This window comes from Oncorhynchus kisutch, linkage group LG20 (genome assembly GCF_002021735.2).
Source record: "Oncorhynchus kisutch isolate 150728-3 linkage group LG20, Okis_V2, whole genome shotgun sequence".
Classification (NCBI taxonomy): Eukaryota; Metazoa; Chordata; class Actinopteri; order Salmoniformes; family Salmonidae; genus Oncorhynchus; species Oncorhynchus kisutch.
This window is the reverse complement of record NC_034193.2, coordinates 47,913,719-47,941,182: the sequence shown is the minus strand read 5'-3', so window position 1 is coordinate 47,941,182 and position 27,464 is coordinate 47,913,719. Positions and strand designations below refer to the sequence as shown.

The 27,464-nt window shown below is 41.5% G+C and overlaps 2 protein-coding genes and 1 long non-coding RNA gene across 4 annotated transcripts in view; all 3 read right to left on the bottom strand.

Moving 5' to 3' along the window:
* LOC109877960 (sodium/potassium/calcium exchanger 3) overlaps window positions 1-3,699 on the bottom strand; it is a 70,666-nt gene extending 66,967 nt beyond the window's left edge. Inside the window, 1 exon segment of the mRNA XM_031799843.1 lies at window positions 3,185-3,699. Coding sequence (XP_031655703.1) covers window positions 3,185-3,383 — 199 coding nt within the window. The 5' untranslated portion in view covers window positions 3,384-3,699.
* Window positions 3,700-5,790: 2,091 nt separating this feature from the next.
* LOC109877975 (D-aminoacyl-tRNA deacylase 1) lies at window positions 5,791-17,137 on the bottom strand. Of its 2 annotated transcripts, none has more exons than XM_020470213.2 (6): window positions 16,996-17,137; window positions 15,497-15,587; window positions 14,962-15,197; window positions 10,786-10,883; window positions 7,760-7,959; window positions 5,791-6,210 (listed from the first exon to the last, which is right to left on the bottom strand). In XM_020470213.2, exons 1-5 carry the CDS (start codon window positions 17,036-17,038, stop codon window positions 7,801-7,803), a joined length of 627 nt encoding a protein of 208 aa, XP_020325802.1. In that variant the 5' UTR covers window positions 17,039-17,137; the 3' UTR covers window positions 5,791-6,210; window positions 7,760-7,800. The 2 variants fall into 2 exon arrangements, with proteins under 2 accessions (XP_020325802.1, XP_020325803.1); XM_020470214.2 differs by having other exon boundaries at window positions 7,792-7,959.
* Window positions 17,138-22,594: 5,457 nt separating this feature from the next.
* Window positions 22,595-24,112, bottom strand: LOC109877969 (uncharacterized). The gene is made up of 2 exons (XR_002253310.2): window positions 23,894-24,112; window positions 22,595-23,566 (listed from the first exon to the last, which is right to left on the bottom strand). It is a non-coding gene; the product is annotated as an uncharacterized LOC109877969 (long non-coding RNA).
* Between the last annotated feature and the right edge of the window lie 3,352 nt (window positions 24,113-27,464).

Here is a 27,464-nt window from a genome sequence, read left to right as displayed (position 1 = left end):
AGGTTACTGTAGCCTACTGACAACATTACATAGGTTACTGTAGCCTACTGACAACATTACATAGGTTACTGTAGGTTACTGTAGCCTACTGACAACATTACATAGGTTACTGTAGTCTACTGATGACATTACATAGGTTACTGTAGGTTACTGTAGCCTACTGACAACATTACATAGGTTACTGTAGTCTACTGACGACATTACATAGGTTACTGTAGGTTCGTGTAGCCTACTGACAACATTACATAGGTTACTGTAGCCTACTGACTACATTGCATAGGTTACTGTAGCCTACTGACAACATTGCATAGGTTACTGTAGCCTACTGACAACATTACATAGGTTACTGTAGCCTACTGACAACATTATATAGGTTACTGTAGGCTACTGACATAGTTACATTGGTTACTGTAGCCTACTGACGACGTTACATAGGTTACTGTAGCCTACTGACAACATTACATGGGTTACTGTACCCTACTGACGACATTACATAGGTTACTGTAGTCTACTGACATAGTTACATAGGTTATTGTAGCCTACTGACGACATTACATAGGTTACTGTAGCCTACTGACAACATTACATAGGTTACTGTAGTCTACTGACATAGTTACATAGGTTATTGTAGCCTACTGATGACATTACATAGGTTATTGTAGCCTACTGACGGCATTACATAGGTTACTGTAGCCTACTGACGACATTACATAGGTTACTGTAGTCTACTGACATAGTTACATAGGTTATTGTAGCCTACTGACGACATTACATAGGTTACTGTAGTCTACTGACAACATTACATAGGTTACTGTAGTCTACTGACAATGTTACATAGGTTATTGTAGACTACTGATGATGTTACATAGGTTATTGTAGCCTACTGACGACATTACATATGTTATTGTAGCCTACTGATGACGTTACATAGGTTACTGTAGTCTACTGACAACATTACATAGGTTACTGTAGTCTACTGATGACATTACATAGGTTACTGTAGGTTACTGTAGCCTACTGACAACATTACATAGGTTACTGTAGCCTACTGACTACATTGCATAGGTTACTGTAGCCTACTGACAACATTGCATAGGTTACTGTAGCCTACTGACAACATTACATAGGTTACTGTAGCCTACTGACAACATTATATAGGTTACTGTAGGCTACTGACATAGTTACATTGGTTACTGTAGCCTACTGACGACGTTACATAGGTTACTGTAGCCTACTGACAACATTACATGGGTTACTGTACCCTACTGACGACATTACATATGTTATTGTAGCCTACTGATGACGTTACATAGGTTACTGTAGTCTACTGACAACATTACATAGGTTACTGTAGTCTACTGATGACATTACATAGGTTACTGTAGGTTACTGTAGCCTACTGACAACATTACATAGGTTACTGTAGCCTACTGACTACATTGCATAGGTTACTGTAGCCTACTGACAACATTGCATAGGTTACTGTAGCCTACTGACAACATTACATAGGTTACTGTAGCCTACTGACAACATTATATAGGTTACTGTAGGCTACTGACATAGTTACATTGGTTACTGTAGCCTACTGACGACGTTACATAGGTTACTGTAGCCTACTGACAACATTACATGGGTTACTGTACCCTACTGACGACATTACATAGGTTACTGTAGTCTACTGACATAGTTACATAGGTTATTGTAGCCTACTGACGACATTACATAGGTTACTGTAGCCTACTGACAACATTACATAGGTTACTGTAGTCTACTGACATAGTTACATAGGTTATTGTAGCCTACTGATGACATTACATAGGTTATTGTAGCCTACTGACGGCATTACATAGGTTACTGTAGCCTACTGACGACATTACATAGGTTACTGTAGTCTACTGACATAGTTACATAGGTTATTGTAGCCTACTGACGACATTACATAGGTTACTGTAGTCTACTGACAACATTACATAGGTTACTGTAGTCTACTGACAATGTTACATAGGTTATTGTAGACTACTGATGATGTTACATAGGTTATTGTAGCCTACTGACGACATTACATAGGTTATTGTAGCCTACTGACAACATTACATAGGTTATTGTAGCCTACTGATGACGTTACAAGCGTAATTCAGAAATTAGGGAGAGATGGTTAATTAGAGAAGAGTGGATGGACTTTTCAACGCTAGCTAAGGATACTATAGTTGTCACATTGGATTTATTAACTACAAAAAAGGTAAGACGTGTTTTTATTCTAGTGCTGCCCTGCACACACAAGCGTGTTAGCTAGCTAGCTAACGTTTGCGGTGGTCCAACGTTAAACCTACTCGGAAGTTCAATGACATTTAAAGTTTCTTTGTAGAAGCCACTCCTCCATAGGTATAATTCTGTGGGCCTAATTCAGATAAAGTTGCATATTGCGCTCTACACTGTGACTGGCAGCACAGTGTGTGTGTGTTTGTCTTTCATTATGATTAAACCATGCTGTTAGGGCAATATAAAATGAACTAAATTTCCTATACAGATGAAATCGCTTACCCACTCCATAGAAAACTGCTCTATGCACATTGATTGGTGAAGCCATTTATTGTCGAGCTAAATGTAAATATATAATATATATATATATTTCAGAGGTTAAAAAAAACAACAGAAAGGAACGCCATAAACTGTTACTTTTATTTTGGTTCGAACTGGTTCAGAACTTCATTTTGCTGGTTGGAACAGTGGAATGGAACGAAAAAAGAATGGTTCTGTTCGGAACTAAACCATTGGAAAATAAATGTGGTTCCAACCCGTGCCCTACATTGCAGGAAAAAAACTGTTTCAGCTGTTTGAAAAATGTAAAAATTCTCCAACTTCAGGACAAGGGCCCTACCCCCCTCTTGACCACACACCCACACCAGCCACCCTCACATACTTTGTGCCCCCTCAGATTTTTAAGGGTGCATGACACCCCTGACCACACTCCAGTCCAGTTCAAAACTCTGCAAAGCGAGTACTCAAAAGTAGCCTACAGTTTAAACACAATTTGTATGATGTGCAAAATCAATGTAACATTTTATTGTTTTGTAACATGGTAACAAAACAATGGACTCTATGGGCTACATAACAGCCATTATGGAACTCCCACTTCAGCATTCCATCCCTCAACAGGGGGGTAAGTTGATAGGCCTACCCTCACCTGAATTTTCTGCTAGGTAGGAGAACCCCTTGACGACGAGAAGCATCCCTCCCAACAAGCATATTTGGATCAAAACCAACTCCTTTCGCTTTTTCCGTCTTGCTTTGATCTTTTTCTGGTTCAGCATCACTTGCGGCGGGCGATTCCGGGTTCGGACACCGGCTGGAGGCATCCTTTCTGCGGCTTCTTCCTCGTCCATCTAGCCGCCGGAGTGAAATGAGCAGCAAAGCTCCGAGGGAATTTTACACGAACGGATACAAAGTGGAGGAACGGTGTGTGTGTGTGTGTGTGTGTGTGTGTAATGTGCGGGGGGGAGGGGGGGGTATCTTGTAAAAGTTTCAAGTCGGTATCGTTGGAAAGTCGCGAGTGTTGAGGTGTAGACTGCAAGGTTTGTTTTCCTTTTGAAGTGCCAGGGCGTCTTGCTTCTATGTCATATTACACTTTCATTTCATGCAATAGTAGGACAGGCGGCAGGAGCGCTCCATAGATGCGACTGTGGCGTCTCGTGCGCGCAACGCCGGATTGCTCACTGATGTGTATGGTGATGTTATTGTAGGATGCTGTGTCCGAAAAGAGAGAGAGAGCGCGCGAGAGAGAAAGATAGATCAAATGTGCAAGCTGTTTGACGTATAAATTGCCTAGAGACAGTGAGAGAGTATAACATGATTTTTTTCCCGAGGCTCGGTACACTGCCTATCACTACCCTCTCCTTGGAAAGTTTTTTTTGCAATGATGTTGGCATTAATACATGATAGCTGAATTACATAAGTTTACATAAAGACATCTTCAAAAGCTGTTTGTGCCCAGACCACCTTAGAGAATATTTGAGTAGGCTATAGGCTATTTATGCATACGTTACATAATAGATCAATGAATGCATTGCTCATGAAATTTACATGAATTTCTATCTATGTCATCAAATAAGATGGACTGTGATTACTTTACAGTGGGCAATAGAACTAGCTTGACTTTATTTACTATCATTAGACATGCATGCTTTGAATAAACAGGCCAAGCCTTCACATAATGTAAATGATATGAAATGAGGCAACTTTTCCTCCAAACAAATTATTAAGCTATTCACATAAAATTGTGAAAAAGAAAAAAAAAGGTTTCTAGGATATTTAGAATGTTAGGATTATATCTTAATTCTGACAAACAGCCACTCTTGATTGTGAGTTTTGATTGTTTGAGTTTTCTTATAAATAGCACTGGAAAGTTTCCAGCAAGAGTGGAAAAAGTGGTTAGGGCTCTTAGCAACTAGGTTTCATTAACCCTTTGAGTCAAGGACTGGGGAGGGAGAGAGAGAATCAGAAAATGAAAGATTAAAAAAAGTAAAAAGAGGTGGTGAAATGGAAAAACAAAAGTTGCATAATAATGCCACCAACAAGATAGTACTTTATGTCTTAGAAGGTTTGTCCTCTCACACTAGCATCTTATAAGCTACCTGACCACAGAAGGAAGTATGCCATTGTACTGTCACGAGAAAATACATGAGAAACAAAAGCCAGACATCACACACAACCAAACTGTCCATTGCGACCCAGATTTGGTTTTGTGCAAAAAAACACACCTGAAATGGACGATTGCCTATAACCTGTAGGGAGGAATCCTGCACTCAACCCGGGCATGGAGTTATTTAGTATACTAAATAAGATTAATTCCCAAAGTCTCAGAGGTGCACAAAAGAAAAGAGAGGGAGAGGAAGGGAAGTGGTGTGTGTGTGTGGGGGGGGGGGGGGGGGGCAACAAATTAAATCCAGTTAAATTGTTTTTCCATAGCCAGTGGGGTTTGGCAAGAGACTGGCTTACACATGAGAGGCAAGATAAAGCCTCAGACAGAAACAGACAATCCCAAACGCTGTAGCAGTCTCAGATGTAGCAGAATGCCTGGAATTTAACCCACTTTCCCATGTCCAACTGAACTGACACCGCGCCCAGACACAGCTCCAAAGGCCTGGAAGATGATACACGCACGGAAGTGCACACTTGTAGTACAGTACTGAGATCCACAATGAAACACTATCAAAGACGGAACAACTCACACACAAACTGTAGAATCCCCCCCCCCCCCCCCCCCAATGAGTCATTGCCAGTAGGGACCCCAATATACACATGGAACCCACACAGTCTCAACTATGCACCACTAAAATCAAAATGGCTTTCATCACTTCTGCTGTACTGTCTTGGTTGGTATCTACATCCATAATCCAGCAGTCACTTTCCCTGTTGTGATGAAACATAGGTCGGGGCTGTCTACTGTTTGGAGTGTAGAGCCCCCTAAAAACCACAGTAGATCCAGACATATTTGGGTCATGTCTTGTCTTCTCCTCATATGATATCTCCAGAGCATGACGTTGTTTCTCAGTTTCCTCCTGTTCTGTTCTCAACCAGAAATAAACATGGAGAGAAATCTCATCCCAGCACAACGTCACGCTGCGAGGGCACAGCAGTTCCTGTAGGCCAGGAATAGATGCTCTGTCAACTAAATACTGGAGTTTTGAAGGTATTTGTGTTCAATGGGAAGGTAGGTGTGTTCCTCCCTCAGACCATCCAAGAACAAGGATAGAGCATGTACGCACTCACACACAGACAACAAACACAGGATAGGTCCACACACCATGTCTTCTTTTATAAAAATGACCACATTTACATTCAAATTCACTAAACAGCAGTATAACATATCGTGTTCACAACATTCATAAATATCAAATGTGTTGTCCTTATTAAGACAAGAACTACAAAAGTAAGGTGAGAGATTGTCCGACATCTCCATCTTGTGATGCCACTACCCCTCTCTGTCATAGGTGCCTTTGGATTTTGGGGTGGAAGGTCCCTTGTCTTTGAGTAGAGGAAGACAGTGGCAGAGAGGGTACAAGGCAGAGACTGCCAATGTTGTAGAGAAAGATGGAGAGGAAGAGGCCCATACGTTCTTCCAGGAGGACAGTCCAGAGTCACATCTCACAGTCTCTGCAGATGAAGTCCATTTTGGCCGACTGGGCTCCTCCCATCATCAATATGGTAAATCTATAAGCAGCAACGCACATCGTTATCAGTATATTCATATATAGAACATCAATTAGCACATACCATTATCCAGAGCAACTTGTGTAGACTGTTAGTAGTATTAAGGCATAGTACCATTAGACACAGTAGCATTGGACACAGTAGCATTGGACACAGTAGCATTGGACACAGTAGCATTAGTAGGAGTGGTGGCCGTGTAAAGAGCAGTCGTTGTAGTATTGAGAGCAGGGGGATTCTTGCAGTAACAGAACCACAAGAACACTTCATTTAAATAGAACATTGCAGGAAGGAAGTGAGGGAAGATAGGCCGAAGACTTGTCACAAAATGACTCTAATCATTCTGAGACACACACAGTGGTGCACACTGCTCATGTTTAAGTCATAGTAAGCAAACCTCAGGGAGACAAAGTTCCCCCCCCTTTAAAAAAAAAAATGAAGCGACGGAACTGAGAAAGCGAGAGGAAAGGAGAGGAAAGGAAGCAATGAGGAGGAGAGTGAGCATTTCTCTACCTTCAAGTCTGAGCTCGCTTATCACACAGAGAACTGCTGCCTTTGCATTCCCCCCCGAAAGTGAAAAATGAAAACAACTCTCAATCTCTCTCTCGCCCCTCCCTCCCTCCCTCCCTCCCTCCCTCCCTCCCTCCCTCCCTCCCTCCCTCCCTCCCTCCCTCCCTCCCTCCCTCCGTCAGACAAAGTGGCCTTATGCAACCATCTCGGGGAGGCCTTGCTGATGTCTTGCATATTTACCCAGCCTGCCCCCCTCTCTCCCGTCTCCTTCTCTCTTTTTGTCTAATAAAGTGAGGGGAGTAGTGTCCTCACCACCGGGGAGTCTGGGATACCGCCGGAGGCTGAGTACGAAGAGCCATGAGGGACATGGAGTGTGTGTGTTGTCTCTCTAAATTACATACATTGTGTGTGTATGTGTGTATAATGTGTGTGCGCATGCATGATGTGGGTATGTGCATGGTTATGAAAGAGAGGATACGTCACCCAGTAGTGACGTCGTGTGGTGGTGTGTTCACTCCGAAGCCACACCAACTCCACCACGGGTCACTGCATTTTTGACCCAAACACAGTAAGGCGTAGGCGCGACCACACCACACCACAGGCTCGCTCGCGCAAGCAAGCAGGGGCGGGCTGACGGACTAACTCAGTGACTCCACTTCCCTGTTTTTAGTAAACAAACAAAACGCTAGGGATGAATAAGAGCAGAGCCCTCTAATCCGGAGATCTGAACACTTGTATAAGAAACAGTCTCCTCCTGGATTTCACTACAATGTCAACAATAACATGGAGCGACCAAGGACCATGTGCAGTACAACATACACCAATGTGGATTGAAGTGGTTCTATTTCATCCATGATTGTGTGCAATAAACAGAGAGGAAATCCAGAAGCTGAGATAAAGGACCAGTGACGTCAAGCGTTTTGTAGCAGATGCATACAGTACTAGATACCACTACTCTGACCTAACATCAACTCTCCAAAACAGAGGACAACTTCATTGGTTATTTATTTGTAATTTTTTTAGAAAAGGAATACAGCACTACCAGCACAGCAGGTTGGGTGACTCCAGGCTCACCGTGCTGCCCTAGGTCTCCCTCTCTGACGACACGTCTCCGTCTGCTCCACTGCTGGCGTTAGGGTCCTGGGCTCTGGGGCGCGGGGCGGCCCTCTCTCTCCCCGACTCCGAGGGTCCTTTAGAGCGCTGCTTCTCTTTCCTCTGCTGCTGTTTCTCCTGTTTAGCGAGCTGAGGGGGGGCCGTCAGTAACGGGTTAAAAAGAGAAGGACAAAACTTGGATTGATCTAATGCGTTAGTAGGGGCCTGAGTTGTTCGTGGTCACGTGACCTGTTTTTACTGGTCAAGTCGCGTGCCCAAGAGAAACCCAGGGACCTAGCTATGTATAACTGTACCAAATACTTGGCTACATAAAAACAAGAAAAGAGAAGATGAAAAGGGCAGAAGAAAGAGAAATAAACACCAGAGCTTTGTTTCACTGTGCCGCTATTTCCGGAAGACATGACCATTTCGAAGTAGCATTAACTGTCTTCACAATATAAAGCTGTCACACTCAGAAAGAGCCGAATCATCTTCCCATTCACTCACCATCTACGGTTAGCTGCGAGGCTTATCTATTGAACTCCTCTCTGAGGAATCTACTGTAGCAGCTATCTCTGTTCTGCTCAATGAACATTAAACAACCACCCTACACTAAAAAAGGTACACAACTATCCCTGAAAAGGTTTGTAAACATACATGCTAAAACTTTCATGAGCGCCACAGGAAATATTTATGCCTTAAATGTCATGCTAAAGCCACAACATCCCACAAACTCTTAATTATTTAAAGGGAATAAGACATTTAAAAAACACCATGTATCTAGCTATCCCTGTACAAACTCCATCGGGGTTAGCTAGCTAGCAAGCAATGATACCATCTTACCCAGGGTGTTGTGTTGCTTTGAAGACCCCCAATAAAAAAGATCACATGACATTTCAGTAATTAAGACCACTGTTTCGTATTCAAAATTACTTTCACAGAACAATAGAAACAGGATAACTTGACTTAATGGTATTGTTTTCTAGGCTCTGTCCCTCTCCTAGGATCCGATAAAGCTTCCGATTCATGGAAAGTGTGTGTGTGTGTGTGTTTAAGCTGCTCCCCAAGTTGACTGGTGATCCTCTCAGCCTTGGCATACACCCCTCTAACTAAACAACAACATCCAAAACAGACAGGATTAAAATTCTGAGGACTGCCGCTTACATCCATTGGACACGAGCAGTCAGCCAAGTTTACACACACAAAGACCACGCATGCACACACAGAAGTGACTGGAATCTCATTCAGGAAGTCTTCAACAATTCACAAATAACTAAAACACTACCATTTCAAATGACTCACTGTACCCCCAAACATTGACTCGATACCGGTACACTCTGTATATAGCCTCGATATTGTTATTTTATTGTGTTACTTTCTATAATTTTTTACTTTAGTTTATTTGGTATATATATTTTCTTAACTCTTCTTGAACTGCAGTTGGTTAAGGGCTTGTAAGTAAGCACTTCACGGTAAGGTCTACACTTGTAAGTAAGCAATTCACGGTAAGGTCTACACTTGTAAGTAAGCACTTCACGGTAAGGTCTACACTTGTAAGTAAGCACTTCACGGTAAGGTCTACACTTGTAAGTAAGCACTTCACGGTAAGGTCTACACTTGTATTTGGCGCATGTGACAAAAAGTTTGATTTGAATAAAATACAATGTGAAGCGGACGGTTTAGGAGAAGCAGGGAGGGATGTCCCTACTCCCTCATGGCTGGTGCGGTTTGGAGTGGACCTGACTGCTTTCTGCTAGAAGTTTGGATCATAGCGCGATGTCTTCAAGTAGATGTGGTGGCGTAACACATTCATCAAGGCTTTTGCTCCTTCAAATCCCTCTGTGTTACACAACAGGACTGGGAGATACTGTGGAATCAGCAGTGTTACCCAACGGTTATCCATTTGTCATGTTTAAAGATGGATACGTTGCCTAAAATACACTTAAAATGACCTGAAATGACTTTTAACATAGTTTACCATTCAAAAACAGATGCCCAAGTAATACATTAAGGGCCGGTTTCTTGGATCAGGATTAAGCCTAGTCCTGAAAGCATGTTCAATGGAGAATTTAGAATGAGCATGCTTTATAGTCCAGGACAGAGCTTAATCTAGGGCCAGGACACTGGCCTAAGAGAGGACATCCATTATTAATATAACATTGTGGGTGAACTTGTCACTACTTAGGCTACACATCAGAACTCATAAATCATTATTCTACATTCAAATATATTTCTTAGCCAGCATGGCCTGAGTCGCCACCTGCAGAGGCCGTCGTCATGGTAACAGAGTGCACAGTGACTCAGGAGTCAACCGATCCCTGTGGGGAGAGCGGGGGCACCCATGCGGTGGCGACCCCCACCTCGCCCTGGCCTGCCAATCATATGTTATGTCGCCCCCACACACACACTTCCGACACATGACAACTCAAACCTTTCAGAGTGTGTTTTGGTCAATCAGTGGTCTTTCAGCTAGGCCAGAGGGGTGCTGGGACAGAGCAGGACAGATTCATGGGATAATCAGTACACATCTACGGTATCAGGATTGGTTTTTGTGTCAGGGACCAGCAAATCTATGGTTCACCTCCTTGAAGCCAGGGACTAAAATTACAACAGAAAACTGACCAACTAAATGTCTGACAGCTATCTCAGGGACCAGTAAGCCACATCTCAGGGAGCGGTGCCGGTCCATGGACCAGAGGTTGACTAATACTGCACTAAGAAAAGCAATAGTGCAGCTTTGCTTGTTGATCATGGTCCATTCTCCATCTGTTACTACAAGAAGTTAGGCCTGCAGCACCATCTGCTGGAGGATAGCAGGATAGACAGTGAGTGCTGAGAGAAAGTCTGAACTACTTAGAACAAATATAGTCTAGCAATACACAGCCTAAAGGGAGACTTCGCAATATGACACCATCATACAACATGAGCCAACTCCATGCTTGCAGAAATCAACAGCATCAACAACAACAACTGTACCTGTTTGGGGTCCATGGGAGCAGAAGGAGACACCAGTTCGATGGTGACTGGTCCGTCATTCTGAATGTGAACCTGCATGTAGGCCCCAAACTGCCCGTCTAAAAACAAAACAAAAAACAAAGACAATTAATGTATTAAGCTTAACCTTAATACATCTAAATAGGCCCATATAAATGACACCACTCAACGTTTCCATCCAGTAACAGCCACTGCAGTTTGCTTATTGTGCACATTATTCTATATCAATGATTTATAAGCAGGTGGCATCTCAGTACAACAGGGACATGGGGGTAGAGGGTGTTAAGATACAATAAGACAGGAAGTTTATACTTAAAATGGTCCAGGTATGTTTCGATTTATTACATCATCTGCCCATGAAACCGGTGGCTGGGTGGTGTGTTCTAAAAAGCGCCGAATCATCTCGTTTCTCCCACTCAGGGGATTGGGCCTTGGCAGTGAGAAGACTAATTAGAGAGCTTGCGTCCCACTACAAGCAGGGACACAGAGTTCCTCCACTACACCTTCTCCCCGGTGGCTTGAACCAATTCCCCACCAAACACCATCACCAACTACGACCTGATAAAAGAAAACCACCCCAATGTGGAACCGCCATAACCCTTGCACTGTGACCCATATAATTAAATATAACACTGTTTATTTCTATGCTGTGCCCAACGACCTTATAGACCCAATTCACCACTAAACATGGCCTGACAAACCCACCCCCTATGTAGATGTGTGGAACCACCATAACCTTTGCACTGTGAACTATGACCTTAAAGGCCGATGTATGTAACCTCTGTTTCAACAGGAAAGCAGGCGTTCCAACTGATTCCGAGCCTTTCAGGTCAGGAGTCAAGTCTTGAGTGGCCTTAAGGATAAAGGCTACTGCATGTGACCCTGTAGTCTAGGCTGTTTCACTTAGGAGTGCATTGGCTTATCAACCCTAATCCTGGTCAAGCCTTAAGCTAGTGTCTCAATTCCCCAGGCTGTGAACAGCAACCCTTCTATTCACTATAGTTCTCCAGGTGTTTGTGATATTGACCTTAGGCTATCAATTAGACTGAACAAAAATCAAATGTAAAGTGTTGGTCCCATGTTTCATGAGCTGAAATAAAAAATATACCAGAGATTTTCCATGCGCACAAAAAGCAAACATTTCTCTCAAATTTTGTTCACAAATTTATTGGATTCCTGTTAGAGAGCATTTCTCCTTCGCCAATATAATCCATCCACCTGACAGGTGTGGCATATCAAGAAGCTGATTAAACTGCATGATCATTACACAGGTGCACCTTGTGCTGAGGACAATAAAAGGCCACTTTAAAATTGTCACACAACACAATGCCACAGATGTCTCAAGTTTTGAGGTAGCGTGCAATTGGCATGCTGACTGCAGGAATGTCCACCAGAGCTGTTGCCAGATAATTGAATGTTCATTTCTCTAACATAAGCTGCCTCCAACGTCATTTTAGAGAATTTGGCAGTGCACCCAACCGGCGTCAAAACTGCATATCACCTCCACATCTGGCTTCTGAGGGAGGTTGGTGAGGAGTATCTATGTCTGTACTAATACCCCTTTGTGGGGAAAAACTCCTTCTGATTGGCTGGGCCTGGTTGCCAAGTGGGTGGGCCTATGCCCACCCATGGTTGCACCCCTTCCCAGTCATGTGAAATCCATAGATTAGGGCCTAATGAATTTATTTTAATTGACTGATTTCCTTATATGAACTGTAACTCAGTAAAATCTTTGAAATGGTTGCGTTTAGATTTTTGTTCAGTTTAGCTTCACCTTTTTGCTTGAACAAATGACCTTTTGCAATCCATCATAACCATGATTGAGCAAAACATTGACCCAATGCTATTAAATATTAAAACCACACACTTAGCAGAATGCCGATCCTTTTACCATCTATTAAATAACCAAGATAATAGTGACTATTAGGTATCAAAATGATCTCTTCGTTTAGGCTTTTCCTATCTGGAGTGTCTTATGACACTTAATTTCTCTCTGCCCACAAACTGCCTACACAGCAAAGTGTCCTCGACACTTTTGGGTCACTGGATGTGAAATTCTGTACAATAGCAGTCTATTTTAAAAACTATATATATGGCTCATCTTGCAGTGTCTCGCTCACCCAGCCCAACTCAGCCCAGTATAGATATAGTGATATTGCAATATATACTGAGTATAACAAACATTAGGAACACCTTCTCCCCTTTCCCTCAGAACAGCCTCAATTTGTCGGGGTATGGATTCTATAAGGTGTCGAAAGCATTCCACAGGGATGCTGGCCCATGTTGACCCCAATGCAGTTGTGTCAAGTTGGTTGGATGTCCTTTGGGTGGTGGACCATTCTTGATACTCACAGGAAACAGGTGAGTGTGGAAAACCCAGCAGCGTTGCCGTTATTGACACAAACCAGTGCGCCTGGCACCTACTACCATACCCTGTTCAAAGACACTTAAATCTTTGTCTTGTCCATTCACCCTCTGAATGGCACACATCCACAATCCATGTCTCAATTGTCTCAAGGCTTAAAAATCCTTCTCTAACTTGTCTCCTTCCCTTCATATACAATATATATCAATAAGGGATCATAGCTTTCACCTGGATTCAGCTGGTCAGTCTGTGATGTAAAGAGGTGTTCCTAATGTTTTGTACACCCTGTATAGGCCTAGTGCTTGTGTAGCCTACTGTGTTATTGTACCCTTTTCACACCATGGCGCTGACCCGACCTATAGTGCTGGCTCTGATATTATCTGTTCACATTGTCCTTTCCAGCATGGTTCCAGCAACTAAAGTGGAAGCGTAACCAGGTCAGCACAGCACACATCTCAGCTTGGTTCAACTCAATAGTGAGGAAAGGAAATGGGATACCTAGCAATGTTCCCTCAAATTCTCTGGGGCACTGAGCAAATTTAAGGAACGGCTGAGAGCAAACTTGAAGGTTGTGAAAATTCTGTGCAACTTCCGGCGCGCGTTTACTGTGAACACTGAGGTTGTACCTGCTTTAAGTTACAGTTGTAAGAGTGGTCAAGTAGGCTACTGTGGCTATTTTATCATAATGTTGGCCTACCCGAGTGACCTACCATCAAAAACAATGGAGAAAAATGCATCCAATAACATTTGAACACAGAAATAGCTGTTCTATCATTCAGCCTACAGTAGCAGCCAATGTGTGGTGTTCAATGTACACCTACATTCCATGAGACTTTTGAAAAAAAAAACACTAAATACAACACTGACCCTAAGACCTAAAAAGCTATTTACCTGACACGTTTTCAAAGATGTCTAGAAATGTACACGTTTTGTGCTCTTGTAGGAAGCAAACACTCCCCCATTGTTGACTAGAAATGAGCTATAACTGGGCTAATAACTCACTAACTAGCAAAGAATATGAACAAAAGTGCATCTATTCACGACCGCTCATACTGTAGCCTAAATACAGTCCAGCTCAAAGTGAGAGACACAGATCCATATATTGCAATGGTTATTTGCATATAGGTCTGTGTAGAGTACCTGCCTGTCAATACTATAGTCTTACCTGTCAATACTTTACAATCCTACTCCAATGTGCTCTGCCTACAAGAAAATATCTTGCACAGTTAGTTGTGCATACCAAGTCTTGAATAGTTTGTTTTATGTCGGTATGTTACATTGAAATTGGTTAAGATTGCATTGATTCGATCACAACTCCCACAGTAGAGCGAAATGTTGATAGTGTTAACTAAAGGGGTAAACTCAAGAAAGGTGAGTGAAGTTCAAACTCATGCTTCTCTGGCTGGACGGCTATTTCGTCTGCGCGGCAGTCAGATGGGAGCTGTATGCAGGTTAGAGGGAAAACGGACACCACGTCAGTTGTATAACTCAATGCATTCAACTGAAATGTGTCTTCAGTTGTTAACTGCCTTGCTCAAGGGCAGAACGGACGATTTTCACACCATGTCAGCTCTGGGTTTCGAACAAGGAACCTGTCGGTTACTGTACCAACGCTCTAACCACTAGGCTACCCACCTTTGATCATCTCAGGCTTGTTTAGTAGCTCGTAATAGAGTGAAAGCAGCTGATAGAGGCCTAGCGCGTATTTAGCAGACTGTAGGCCTGCAGTGTCAGTCATTGATGTCCACCCATAGTAATATCGTTTTTCTATTTAGTCCTGTGTGTTCACCCACCTTTGATCATCTCCGGCTTGTAGGTGCTCCTCAGGTGTTCCAGGATGTTATTATAGAAGGGCTGGGACAGCTCTGCAGGCATGGCAGCATGGAAGTCTGGCTTGTTACCCTTTAGTATGCACTGCAGAGTGAACTGACTGACACACAGGACTTCATATTCCTTGTCCATGACGCTTTTGCTCCACGCCCGGCCGTTCTCATCGTCAAACAGACGCAGGTTGAGGATCTTACGAACCCTGAGAAGCAAAGAAATTAATGTTGGGGCGTAGAATTGAAATATAGAATTGATTTATTTGAATATTTATGTGTTGGGGACACAAAGGAGATGGCTATAGGAGTGAGCAAGTATTTTGTGCAGATGTTCCAAACTTATTGGGCTAAATACAAAATAATAGCTCTATGTGAATGCTTGTCTTACAAATTCCTATTACTGATATGAACCTGACCTGGCCCTTATGCCCTGCCTATGTAGGAGAAGGGCTACAGTACCATAGTGCAAAGACCATGTTTTGTGACTGAATTAACCCACACTCACATGTAGTCAACATCCTTCTGTGTGTCCTCCATGGATATACCCAGCAACACACACAGTCCTCTGCCTATTGAGCTGATGGGCACCTCTCCCACTGTGACAACACAGGACAGAATTATCAAATCAATAAAATAATTGTCCTTTTCATTATTCAGTGTCAGACACATCCTCCTCAAAAAGTGTGGTTAATCTAGCACACACTGACAGTCTTGCAAGTAGTAGTAGGCTGCTATAGTACAGTACAGTACCTTGGAGATTCAATGAGGTTAACAGTGTGGTTAATGTTAGGTTTCAAATCACATTTGATGCAGAGAAATTGTATAAATAGGCAGGGTTGGGATTTTGTAGCTGTGGTAACTAGTAACACGCACTTTTAGTGTGATTACCATAATGCCAGCATTTGGAATAGTCGTTGGACATGTCAGTGCACACATCAATACATATTGGGGCAATTCAGCATGGCATATAGCTACTTTAGTCAGGCTCTAAAAAAGTGTGATTGACATTTACAGGTGCTGACCTGTTGCACCCTCTATAACCACTGTGATTATTATTTGACCCTGCTGGTCATCTATGAACGTTTGAACATCTTGAAGAATGATCTAGACTTAATGGCCATGTACTCTTATAATCTCCATCTGGCACAGCCAGAAGAGGACTGGCCGCCCCTCAGATACTGGTTCCTCTCTAGGTTTCTTCCTAGGTTCCAGTTTTAGGCTGGGTTTCTGTAGAAGCACGTTGTGACATCTGCTGATGTAAAATGGGCAGTGGTGGAAAAAGTACCCGATTGTCATACTTGAGTAAATGTAAATATACTCTTAATAGAAAATTATTCAAGTCAAAATCTCCCAGTAAAATACTACTTGAGTAAAAGTCCAAAAGTGTGTGGTTTTAAATATACTTAAGTATTAAAAGTAAAAGTCAATCATTTCAGATTCCTTATATTAAGCACAACACACGGCACAATTATCTTGTTTCATTTTATTTACGGATAGCCATGGGCACACTCCAACACTCAGACATAATTTACAAAATAAACATTTGTGTTCACAGTAGGGAGTCAGAGGCAGTACAGTAGAGATGACCAGGAATGTTATTCTGATCACCAACTAACTGTTTAAATTGAGCCATTTTTCTGTCAAAATGTTTTGACTGTTTGTGGGTGTCAGGGAAAATGTATGGAGTAAATTGTACATTATCCTCTTTAGGAATGTAGAAGTGAAAGTAAAAATTGTCAAAAATATAAAATAGCAAAGTACAGATAACGCCAAAAACGACATAGGTAGTACTTTAAAGTGTTTTTACTTAAGTAAGTTACTATACACCACTGAAAAAGTGTTTTATAAATACATTTGATTGGATAGCCGTGCGGCTACCAAACTACCGTAGCTAACGTTAGCAATCCTTCTGCCTGCAACATGCCTACCGGTGAAGAACTGTCATTCTTTGACACCATGAGCGATATAGAAATAAAATAATTACAAGTAGATAGCGTTACTGACCTGACACGCTGGCAGTTGTCACTCTTTGAATGATTGCCTTCATTGTTTTGATTAGCTCGCTCGCTAGAATGAATCAGATTGAAGCGGTGCACAGACGTAAACGTCATACTTCCCATGAATCCTTGCTGTGTTGTCAGAGGCCTCTAGCGGCAGCAGTTGGGAGTACAGTAGATCACTTTTGCTACCATATAAGACAGCATCAAAGTGCTGAAAAAATACCTTCTGTACTGATTGCTGGGGTTAAATTGGTGTTTTGTACATTTGTCCCAAAAACCTACGGTACTGTCATTATGAGCATTTTCAAAGGGAAGTGAGCACTGTCACTACCTCGCTCTCCACACCAAGGTGCATGAGTTTTGGAGCAAAATTAAGAGGAAATTCAGCAACTCCTGGAGGGCATTGTAATACCCATTTTCGATAGAAAACAAATCAAATATATATAAGGCAATGTTGACCCCCTTTCAAACAGTGCCTTATTTACTATTTTCTTGCAGAAAATGTATCCTTTTATACAGTTGAAGTCAGAAGTTTACATACACTTAGGTGGGAGTCATTAAAACTCGTTTTTCAACCACTCCACACATTTATTGTTAACAAACTATAGTTTTGGCAAGTTGGTTAGGACATCTACCTTGTGCATGACACAAGTAATTTTTACAACAATTGTTTACAGACAGATTATTTCACTTATAATTCACTATATCACAATTCCAGTGGGTCAGAAGTTTACATACACTAAGATGACTGTGCCTTCAAACAACTTGGAAAATTCCAGAAAATGATGTAATGGCTTTAGACGATTCTGATAGGCTATAGGCTAATTGACATAATTTGAGTCAATTGGAGGTGTATCTGTGGATGTATTTTGGAGGTGTATCTGTGGATGTATTTTGGAGGTGTATCTGTGGATGTATTTTGGAGATGTATCTGTGGATGTATTTTGGAGGTGTATCTGTGGATGTATTTTGGAGGTGTATCTGTGGATGTATTTTGGAGGTGTATCTGTTGTTATAATCTCCACCTGGCACAGCCAGAAGAGGACTGGCCACCCCACACAGCCTGGTTCCTCTCTAGGTTTCTTCCTAGGTTTTGGCCTTTCTAGGGAGTTTTTCCTAGCCACCGTGCTTCTACACCTGCATTGTTTGCTGTTTGGGGTTTTAGGCTGGGTTTCTGTACAGCACTTTGAGATATCAGCTGATGTACAAAGGGCTATATAAATACATTTGATTTGATGTATTTGATTTGATGTATTTCAATGCCTACCTTCAAACTCAGTGCCTCTTTGCTTGACATCATGGGAAAATCAAAAGAAATCAGCCAAGACCTCAGAAAGAAATGTAGACCTCCACAAGTCTGGTTCAACCTTGGGAGAAATTTCAAAACGCCTGAAGGTACCACGTTCATCTGTACAAACAATTTTACGCAAGTATAAACACCATGGGACCACACAGCCGTCATACCGCTCAGGAAGGAGACGTGTTCTGTCTCCTAGACATGAACGTACTTTGGTGCGAAAAGTGCAAATAAATTCCAGAAAAACAGCAAAGGACCTTGTGAAGATGCTGGAGGAAACAGGTGCAAAAGTATCTATATCCACAGTAAAATTTGTCCTATATCACTCAGCAAGGAAGAAGCCACTGCTCCAAAACTGCCATAAAAAAGCCAGACTACGGTTTGCAACTGCACATGGAGACAAACATCATACTTTTTGGAGAAATGTCCTCTGGTCTGATGAAACAAAAATAGAACTTTGGCCATAATGACCATCATTATATTTGGAGGATAAAGGGGGAGGCTTGCAAGCCGAAGAACACCCTCCCACACGTGAAGCACGGGGTGGCAGCAACATGTTGTGGGGGTGCTTTGCTGCAGGAGGGGCTGGTGAATTTCACAAAATAGATGGCAACATGAGGCATGAAAATTAGGTGGATATATTGAAGCAACATCTCAAGACATCAGTCAGGAAGTAAAAGCTTGGTCGCAAATGGGTCTTCCAAATGGACAATGACCTCAAGCATACTTCCAAAGTTGTGGCAAAATGGCTTAAGGACAACAAAGTTAAGATATTGGAGTGGCCATCACAAATCCCTGACCTCAATCCCATTGAAAATTTGTGGGCAGAACTGAAAAAGCGTGTGCGAGCAAGGAGGCCTACAAACCTGACTCAGTTACACCAGTTCTGTCAGGAGGAATGGGACAAAATTCACCCAACTTATTGTGGAAGGCTACCTGAAACGTTTGACCCAAGTTAAACAATTTAAAGGGAACATTACCAAATACTAATTGAGTGTATGTAAACTTCTGACCCACTGGGAATGTGATGAATGAAATAATTCTCTCTACTATTATTCTGACATTTCACATTCTTAAAATAAAGTGGTGATCCTACTGACCTAAGACAGGTAATTTTTACTTGGATTAAATGTCAGGAATTGTGAGAAACTGAGTTTAAATGTAAACTTCCGACTTCAACTGTACATATCAGTGGGTAACTGGCACATTGGAAGGGTGAGTTGTTGTTGTTAAACCATTAGGGCTGTTTGCATTTCAAATTAGGGAGGTGTTAAACAATGGAAGTGTTAATGAATTTACCTGAACAAAAGCAGAGCACCACTCACACAGACCCGATACCTGTATTTTGGTTACAGGGTCTGTGAAAATACAGGAATCATGACCAGGTCTTCAGGTGGCTTTTAGTTTACCATGTTATTTTACCCCTTTCAGATATATAAAAAAAGCTGGTACAAAAAAGCATGTAAGGGGAAATTATTGTGATTTTGGTCTGTGTATGAAAGGGATATACAGTCAGGACTGACATTATTGACATAAATTAAGACTGTATAAAATAAATAACACAAATACTGAGCTAGTGTATATTGTATGCTCAAGTTTTAAAAATTATTTTATACTAATACAATTGAGAACTATTTTGTTTAAAATGAACAAGTATTAAAATAAAAGATTGAGGTCAAAATGGCACCCTTGTTTTCAATACTCCAGCACCCTCCTCTTGCGGGGATAATGACACTAAGCCTATTTTCATGTCATCTGACCATAGCACCACCTGGAGTTTGCTAAACAGCATTAGCACTTGGATTGGAACCGGTGCTATGGTCAGATGACATGACAATAGACCTCTTTGGCCACGCATACCAGTAGTGGTGTTGGTGTTGAAAAGTAACTCAGAACTAGTGTAAAATATGGTGATGGATCTTGGATGTTATGGGGTTATTTTGGTTCCACTGGTCTAGAGGCACTTGTTAATGTCAACGGTATCATGAACTTTACCAAGTACCAGGACATCTTAGCCAAAAACCTGGTTGCCTCTGTCAGGAGGCTGAAACTTGGCCACAAATGGATCTTCCAGCAAGACAATATCACCAAGCACACACAAGGATATCAAGGATTTGGAAATATTTTGTATGGAGGAATGGTAAAAGATCCCTCCCAAAGTGTTCTCCAATCTTTATTAATCAGCCTTTAACCTTGATCAGAGATTAAAAAATAGTAGTAGTTACTTGGTGGTAGGGCTCAAGATGCATCTGCTTTATCCAGTGCTTCATTTGTAAATCAGGAGGTGCTGGAACACAAAGCGAGCGCTAGTGCAGGGTGACCTGGGGGGGGGGGGGGGGGGGGTCTGAGGTACCGCTGTGGTGATACTGATGGCTTCTCTGGAACGGATGGCTTCTATGGTTGTAGGTGGATGGAGTTCAGCTACGGACAGAAGTGACTTTACGTAGCAGGCTAGGAGAAATAACACAGCAGGTTAGGAGAACTAACGCAGCAAGTGAGGGGAACTAACGCAGAAGGTAAGGAGAATTAACACAGCAGGTAAGGAGAACTAACGCAGCAGGTTAGGAGAAATAACGCAGCAAGTGTAGGGAACTAACGCAGCAGGTAAGGAGAACTAACATAGCAGGTAAGGAGAACTAATGCAGCAGGTAAGGATAACTAACATAGCAGGTAAGGAGAACTAACGCAGCAGGTAAGGAGAACTAACACAGCAGGTAAGGATAACTAACATAGCAGGTTAGGAAAAATAACGCAGCAAGTGTAGGGAACTAACGCAGCAGGTAAGGAGAACTAACATAGCAGGTAAGGAGAACTAATGCAGCAGGTAAGGATAACTAACATAGCAGGTAAGGAGAACTAATGCAGCAGGTAAGGAGAACTAACATAGCAGGTAAGGAGAACTAACGCAGCAGGTAAGGAGAACTAATGCAGCAGGTAAGGAGAACTAATGCAGCAGGTAAGGATAACTAACATAGCAGGTAAGGAGAACTAACGCAGCAGGTAAGGAGAACTAACATAGCAGGTAAGGAGAACTAACGCAGCAGGTAAGGAGAACTAATGCAGCAGGTAAGGAGAACTAATGCAGCAGGTAAGGAGAACTAACGCAGCAGGTAAGGAGAACTAATGCAGCAGGTAAGGAGAACTAATGCAGCAGGTAAGGAGAACTAACACAGCAGGCAAGGAGAACTAACGCAGCAGGCAAGGAGAACTAACGCAGCAGGTAAGGAGAACTAATGCAGCAGGTAAGGAGAACTAATGCAGCAGGTAAGGAGAACTAATGCAGCAGGTAAGGAGAACTAATGCAGCAGGTAAGGAGAACTAACATAGCAGGTAAGGAGAACTAACGCAGCAGGTAAGGAGAACTAATGCAGCAGGTAAGGAGAACTAATGCAGCAGGTAAGGAGAACTAACATAGCAGGTAAGGAGAACTAATGCAGCAGGTAAGGAGAACTAACATAGCAGGTAAGGAGAACTAACGCAGCAGGTAAGGAGAACTAACATAGCAGGTTAGGAAAAATAACGCAGCAAGTGAGGGGAACTAATGCAGCAGGTAAGGAGAACTAACACAGCAGGTAAGGATAACTAACATAGCAGGTAAGGAGAACTAACACAACAGGCAAGGAGAACTAACACAGCAGGTAAGGAGAACTAACACAGCAGGTAAGGAGAACTAACGCAGCAGGTAAGGAGAACTAACACAGCAGGTAAGGAGAACTAACATAGCAGGTAAGGAGAACTAACGCAGCAGGCAAGGAGAACAAACGCAACAAGTTAGGATAACTAATGCAGCAGGTAAGGAGAATTAGGTCACGGTTAGCTAAAATGCTAGTTGTCCTGACATGACAACTAGATGGCGCTGTACTCCATTTAGCCACAACCGTAGAAGCCATCAGTTCAGAGAAAGCCTCAATAACACCGGAATGCATGGGGTGAAAAACATTTTACCATAATAAAGCATTGCAAGGATCTATCATCACATTTGAGTAGCGGCATAGTGTAGCCACTGCTTCGTGCTCGGGTTAGTTTTATAGTCAGATGAAAAATTGATGAAGGCTTTTATATATTTCAAAATGGTTTAGGGACGGGAACAATCACAATGGGAATTTAAAACCAATTACATGAGAACCAACATTTTGTTTTGTATCAAGATTGCGATTGGTCACTGAATCCATACATGGCTGTTTTGAAAATAAATTTATATTTATTTTTCTAAAGCCTCCAACATTTTACCCTCTGTAAAAACCAATCCAATCAATCGTTAAGAAATGGACAGAGAAGAGCTGACTGAGCTAAAGGTAGAGACACGTTGATTTTATCCAGTCATTTATTTTTCAAGTAGAGGTCTTTTTTTTTTTAAATCAACTTTCACTACCCTCCAAGAGTTGTTGAATTCCCTCTTCACATCATAACATTTTCAACTGTCAAATATTTTACTGCTAACAGTTGCCTCCAATTAAAAAGTGGTGAGTGGTACTGGTACTCCCCCAATTTTATCATCCAGACACAATCCACAGGTCATAACAGACTAATGTGTAGAGGACATCCTCAGATAAATGGATATTACATTACCGTGATCAACACAGACGACAGCAAACATTTCATTAGCAGTTGCACTTCATTTACAAATTAAGTTTATTTGACAGAAGTTTTATTGATTTATCTTGAAGTGCTGAAATTCATGCATAGGCCAGCTGTCAGACACTCTGCTAGTTGTATAAAAGTTATGCTCCTACTTCAGATGTTTGCAACAATCTGATTGGACTGAATGTAATACAGCAGCAATGCACCGGACAGGTTATCACTGCCATATCTAGAAGTTCAACAGACAGATGTTGTCCTCACTTTGCATTGAGACCGTGTACAGTGTAGGTAGAGAATGTTTCTAGGTTAGCAGAGGGGTTCTCGAACAGAGGGATACTGTGGTATTTCAAATCATTGTACAAGTGACAAATAATTTCAGTCAGTGTATTTTACACAGAGATATATTCAATGTACAATTTACAGTGTTAATTCCTAAGTATTTTTGCTACACACATCACACATGTGGTAGCTTAGGCAGGCAATGGCATCAGTTCATTACAGCTTTAACTTTTTCACCATTACTTTGTATTGTCTTGGCTGTCAGCCGATGCAGAGTCCCGACTGAGCGAGCTGACAAAATTGTAGACCCTTGTAGAATAAGGAACAAAGTTTTCCTTGTAGACGATGGTGGTTTTCATGTGTGCACTCTGGATAGTCAATTCTCTAGGATTTGGAGGTTGTTCCTCCTTCTCTTTGACTGCAGGATGATAAGATGAAGAAACACAGAATTTTCTAAACATGCAATTTTGTCATTTAATAAAAGGTAACGTTACATTTGTGCTGAATGCTGATATAAGTCTACCTTGAGCTTATCAACAATAACAAGGTCAAGGATATGTAATATGGTCAACCTTTGGAAGCACTTCCATTAGAAATCATTAGCAGTTTTGTCCAATAACAGTCCATAATATAATGTGATCTGTAGCTATGGTATTGATATTTAGATAAATAGCTACCTAGATAGGCTGTGACTGCTAGCTAGTTAGCTAACGTTAGCTGAGCTGCTGTGACGCGAGTAGCCTACCAGACTTTTCTTCATTGCGCCCCATGTACTGATAATATCCGTATGTGCCGAGCATTGTCCATATTCCGAAAGCATACAGCATAGACACCCGTACATTCCACTTTATTACTTCTTTTACGTGCATGTTTTCATTTTTTGGGGAGCTGGACTGTATATGTATCGTAAATCACAAGGACGCAGCCATGTTGGATTAATCCGGGAAAAAAACGAGTTGGACGATAACTTCCGGGGGTAAAATAAATAAATAGATAACATAAATAAATAAAGAATGTAAATGTAAAACAGTAACTTAACTAAATAAAATAAAAAACGTTTAAAATCCAAAGGGAGTTTGGAACTTGATAGTGAGTGTTGCAACTGAGGACAGACAATTTTTACGAGCTAGGTGCTTCAGCACTCGGCGAAACCGTGTTGTGAACTTGTGTGGCCTACCACACTTTGTGGCTGAGCTGTTGTTGCTCCTAGACATTTCCACTTCACAATAACAGCACTTACAGTTGACCGGGGAATCTCTAGTAGGGCAGAAATTTGATGAAGTGGCTTGTTGGAAAGGTGGCATCCTATGACGGTGCCATGTTGAAAGTCACTGAGCTCTTCATTAAGGCCATTCTACTGCCAGTGTTTGTCTACAGAGATTGCTTGGCTGTGTGCTCAATTTTATACACCTGTCAGCAATGGGTGTGGCTGAAATAGCCACTAATTTCAAGGGGTGTCCACATACTTTTGTATACATTGTGTATATAGACTTCTGTAATCATTGCATCTAAATGGTCTCTATCCTGTGAGTACTCATGTGTACTTCAAACATACAGTATGTCACAGATGATGTCTATTGTCCCCTGTGTGGGACCTCATGTGTATATTTTGATATCCAATTGGATTGAAGCCTTTGCCACAATCAGGGCAAACATACGTTTTCTCCACTGTCTGAATTTGTAGGATATTTTTTCAGAATCCTTTGCAACTGCAATGCTAAGAACTAATAACAGTTTTTGGAAGAAAGGGTTGTTTGATGATTATTTGGAAGGCAAGAAGGGTTCTTTGGAAGACAAGAAGGGTTCTACATAGTGTTCATCACTTAATAAATAGGCCTAGTGAAAGTTAAAATGATAAATTAACATAATTATAGATTTTTTTATTACAAGTCTTGAATGTGTTTTATTGTTAATGCAACTGATTCATATGTTATTATATTCATGCAATTTTGCATCACTATTGTATAAAGTATAAAGATGCATAAAAGCAGCTACGTGATCGCTGATTGAAAAAATAATTGTATTCAGTATTTCATCATTTTTACTGGAAGAAACATAGAGAGAGAGAAAGCTCCACCAAAACTCCTTCCCTAACACGTCCTGGAATTGGTCCCACTCTGCTAAATGACTAAAATGTAAAAATGGCAATGAACAGGGTCAGGTCATAAGTGAGTCATATGTACTCTGTCGACCTCATGAGATTTATACCCTTCAGAATTCCATCACATGAATGAAATACCATGCCATGCAAGCCTCAACATCACAAGTCGAAACCCCCTGGCATATTCCTTGTAATTTCCCCATTTGATATAGTCTCTTTGTTTTCACAGAAATATGTCCCAAAACTGTGGGTTAGTAGCATAGACTTACAGTACCAGTCAAAAGTTTGGACACACCTACTCATTCAAGGGTTCTTCTTTATTTATAATAATCATTTATAATTTATTTTTATTTAATAATAGTGAAGACATGACAACTATGAAATAACACATACGGAATCATGTATTAACCAAAAAAGTGTTAAATAAATCCAAATATACTTTTTATTTTAGATTTTACAATGTTGCCGAACTTTGCCTTGATGACAGCTTTGCACACTCTTGGCATTCTCTCAACCAGCTTCACCTGGAATACTTTTCCAAAAGTCTTGAAGGAGTTCCCACATATGCTTAGCACTTGTTGGCAGATTTTTTTTCCACTTGTTGGCTGCACTCTGCGGTCCAACTCATCCCAAACCATCTCAATTGGGTTGAGGTCGGGTGATTGTAGAGACCAGGTCATCTAATGCAGCACTCCATCACTCTCCTTCTTGGTCAAATAGCCCTTACACAGCCTGGAGGTGTGTTTTAGGTTATTATCCTGTTGAAAAACAAATGATAGTCCCACTAAGCGCAAACCAGATGGGATGGCATATCGCTGCAGAATGCTGTGGTAGCCATGCTGGTTAAGTGTGCCTTGAATTCTAAATAAATCACAGACAGTGTCACCAGCAAAGCACCCCCACACCATCACACCTCCTTCTCCATGTTTCTGATATGGAATTTTGCTATCAATGTTCCTAAATTTCAATTATTCTAATGTGTCTGCAACCCAGAATTTGTAAAGTTCTGATTTAAATGAAACAGACAGAATTCCCAGCTCACAATAGTCAAATCAAAGTTTATTCACGAGAGCTCTGCCGTTCATATACAAAGACATTCCTTTTATAACATTCTTCTTACTTACGCACACACATGCACACTAACATCAGGAGAGCTATCTTCTTCTACAGAATTCTCACCACAGTTTATCACTACCCAGCTGACAGTTCCAGTCGCCCCCCCCCCCCCCCAGATAAGGGAAACATGGGGGGGTACTCCCTGTCCTATCGTTCTTTCTCAGAGTTATAGCCGGGTCGGTCCAAACACAGTTTAATTGTTCTAGGTGTTTTCTTAGGCACACACACATTCCTCTCTCTCCCAGTCTAACCTAGTCGGACTTATGTTTAATCTTTTTAATTACTCCTTATCCATGCTGCATAACCTCTAATACCTAACAGTTAAGTTTCCGGGTAGAATTATTTAATCATTTATCTTTACTCTTATAGATGATTTTATCAGTTTCACAGTGGGACCCACACAAATCGGAGATCATCCATTCACCTACTCTATGGCTCACAAAGACACAAAGGTTGGAACCAAAATCTCAAATTTTAGACCAAAAGACAGATTTCCACAGGTCTAATATCCATTGCTCATGTTTCTTGGCCCAGGCAAGTCTCTTCTTATTATTGGTGTCCTTTAGTAGTGATTTCTTTGCAGCAATTCGATGTGTCTGTTACTTGAACTCTGTGAAGCATTCATTGGGGCTGCAATTTCAGAGGCAGGTAAATCTAATGAACTTTTACTCTGCAGCAGAGGTAACTGCCAGTTTCATCATAGTGCTTGATGGTTTTTGCGACTGCACTTAAGGAAACTTTAAAAGTTCTTGAAATGTTCCGGATTGACTGACCTTTATGTCTTAAAGTAATGATGGACTGTCATTTCTCTTTGCTTATTTGAGCTGCTTTTGCCATAATATGGACTTGGTCTTCTATCAAATAGGACTATCTTCTGTATACCACCCCTACCTTGTCACAACTGATTGGCTCAAATGCATTAAGAAGGAAAGAAATTCCACAAATTAATTTTTAACAAGGCACACCTGTTAATTGAAATGCATTCCAGGTGACTCCCTCATTCAGCTGGTTGAGAGAATGTCAAAAGTGTGCAAAGCTGTCAAGGCAAAGGGTGGCTACTTTGAATGAATCTCAAATACAAAATATATTTAGATTTGTT

Coding starts and splice junctions, on each gene's coding strand:
- LOC109877975 (XM_020470213.2), bottom strand. CDS start 17,038: ATGAAGGCAATCATTCAAAGAGTGACAACTGCCAGCGTGTCAG. Junction 15,198..15,496: donor CAGAAGGATGTTGACTACAT/GTGAGTGTGGGT, acceptor TTTGCTTCTCAG/GGTTCGTAAGATCCTCAACC. Junction 10,884..14,961: donor CAAGCCGGAGATGATCAAAG/GTGGGTGAACAC, acceptor TTTTGTTTTTAG/ACGGGCAGTTTGGGGCCTAC.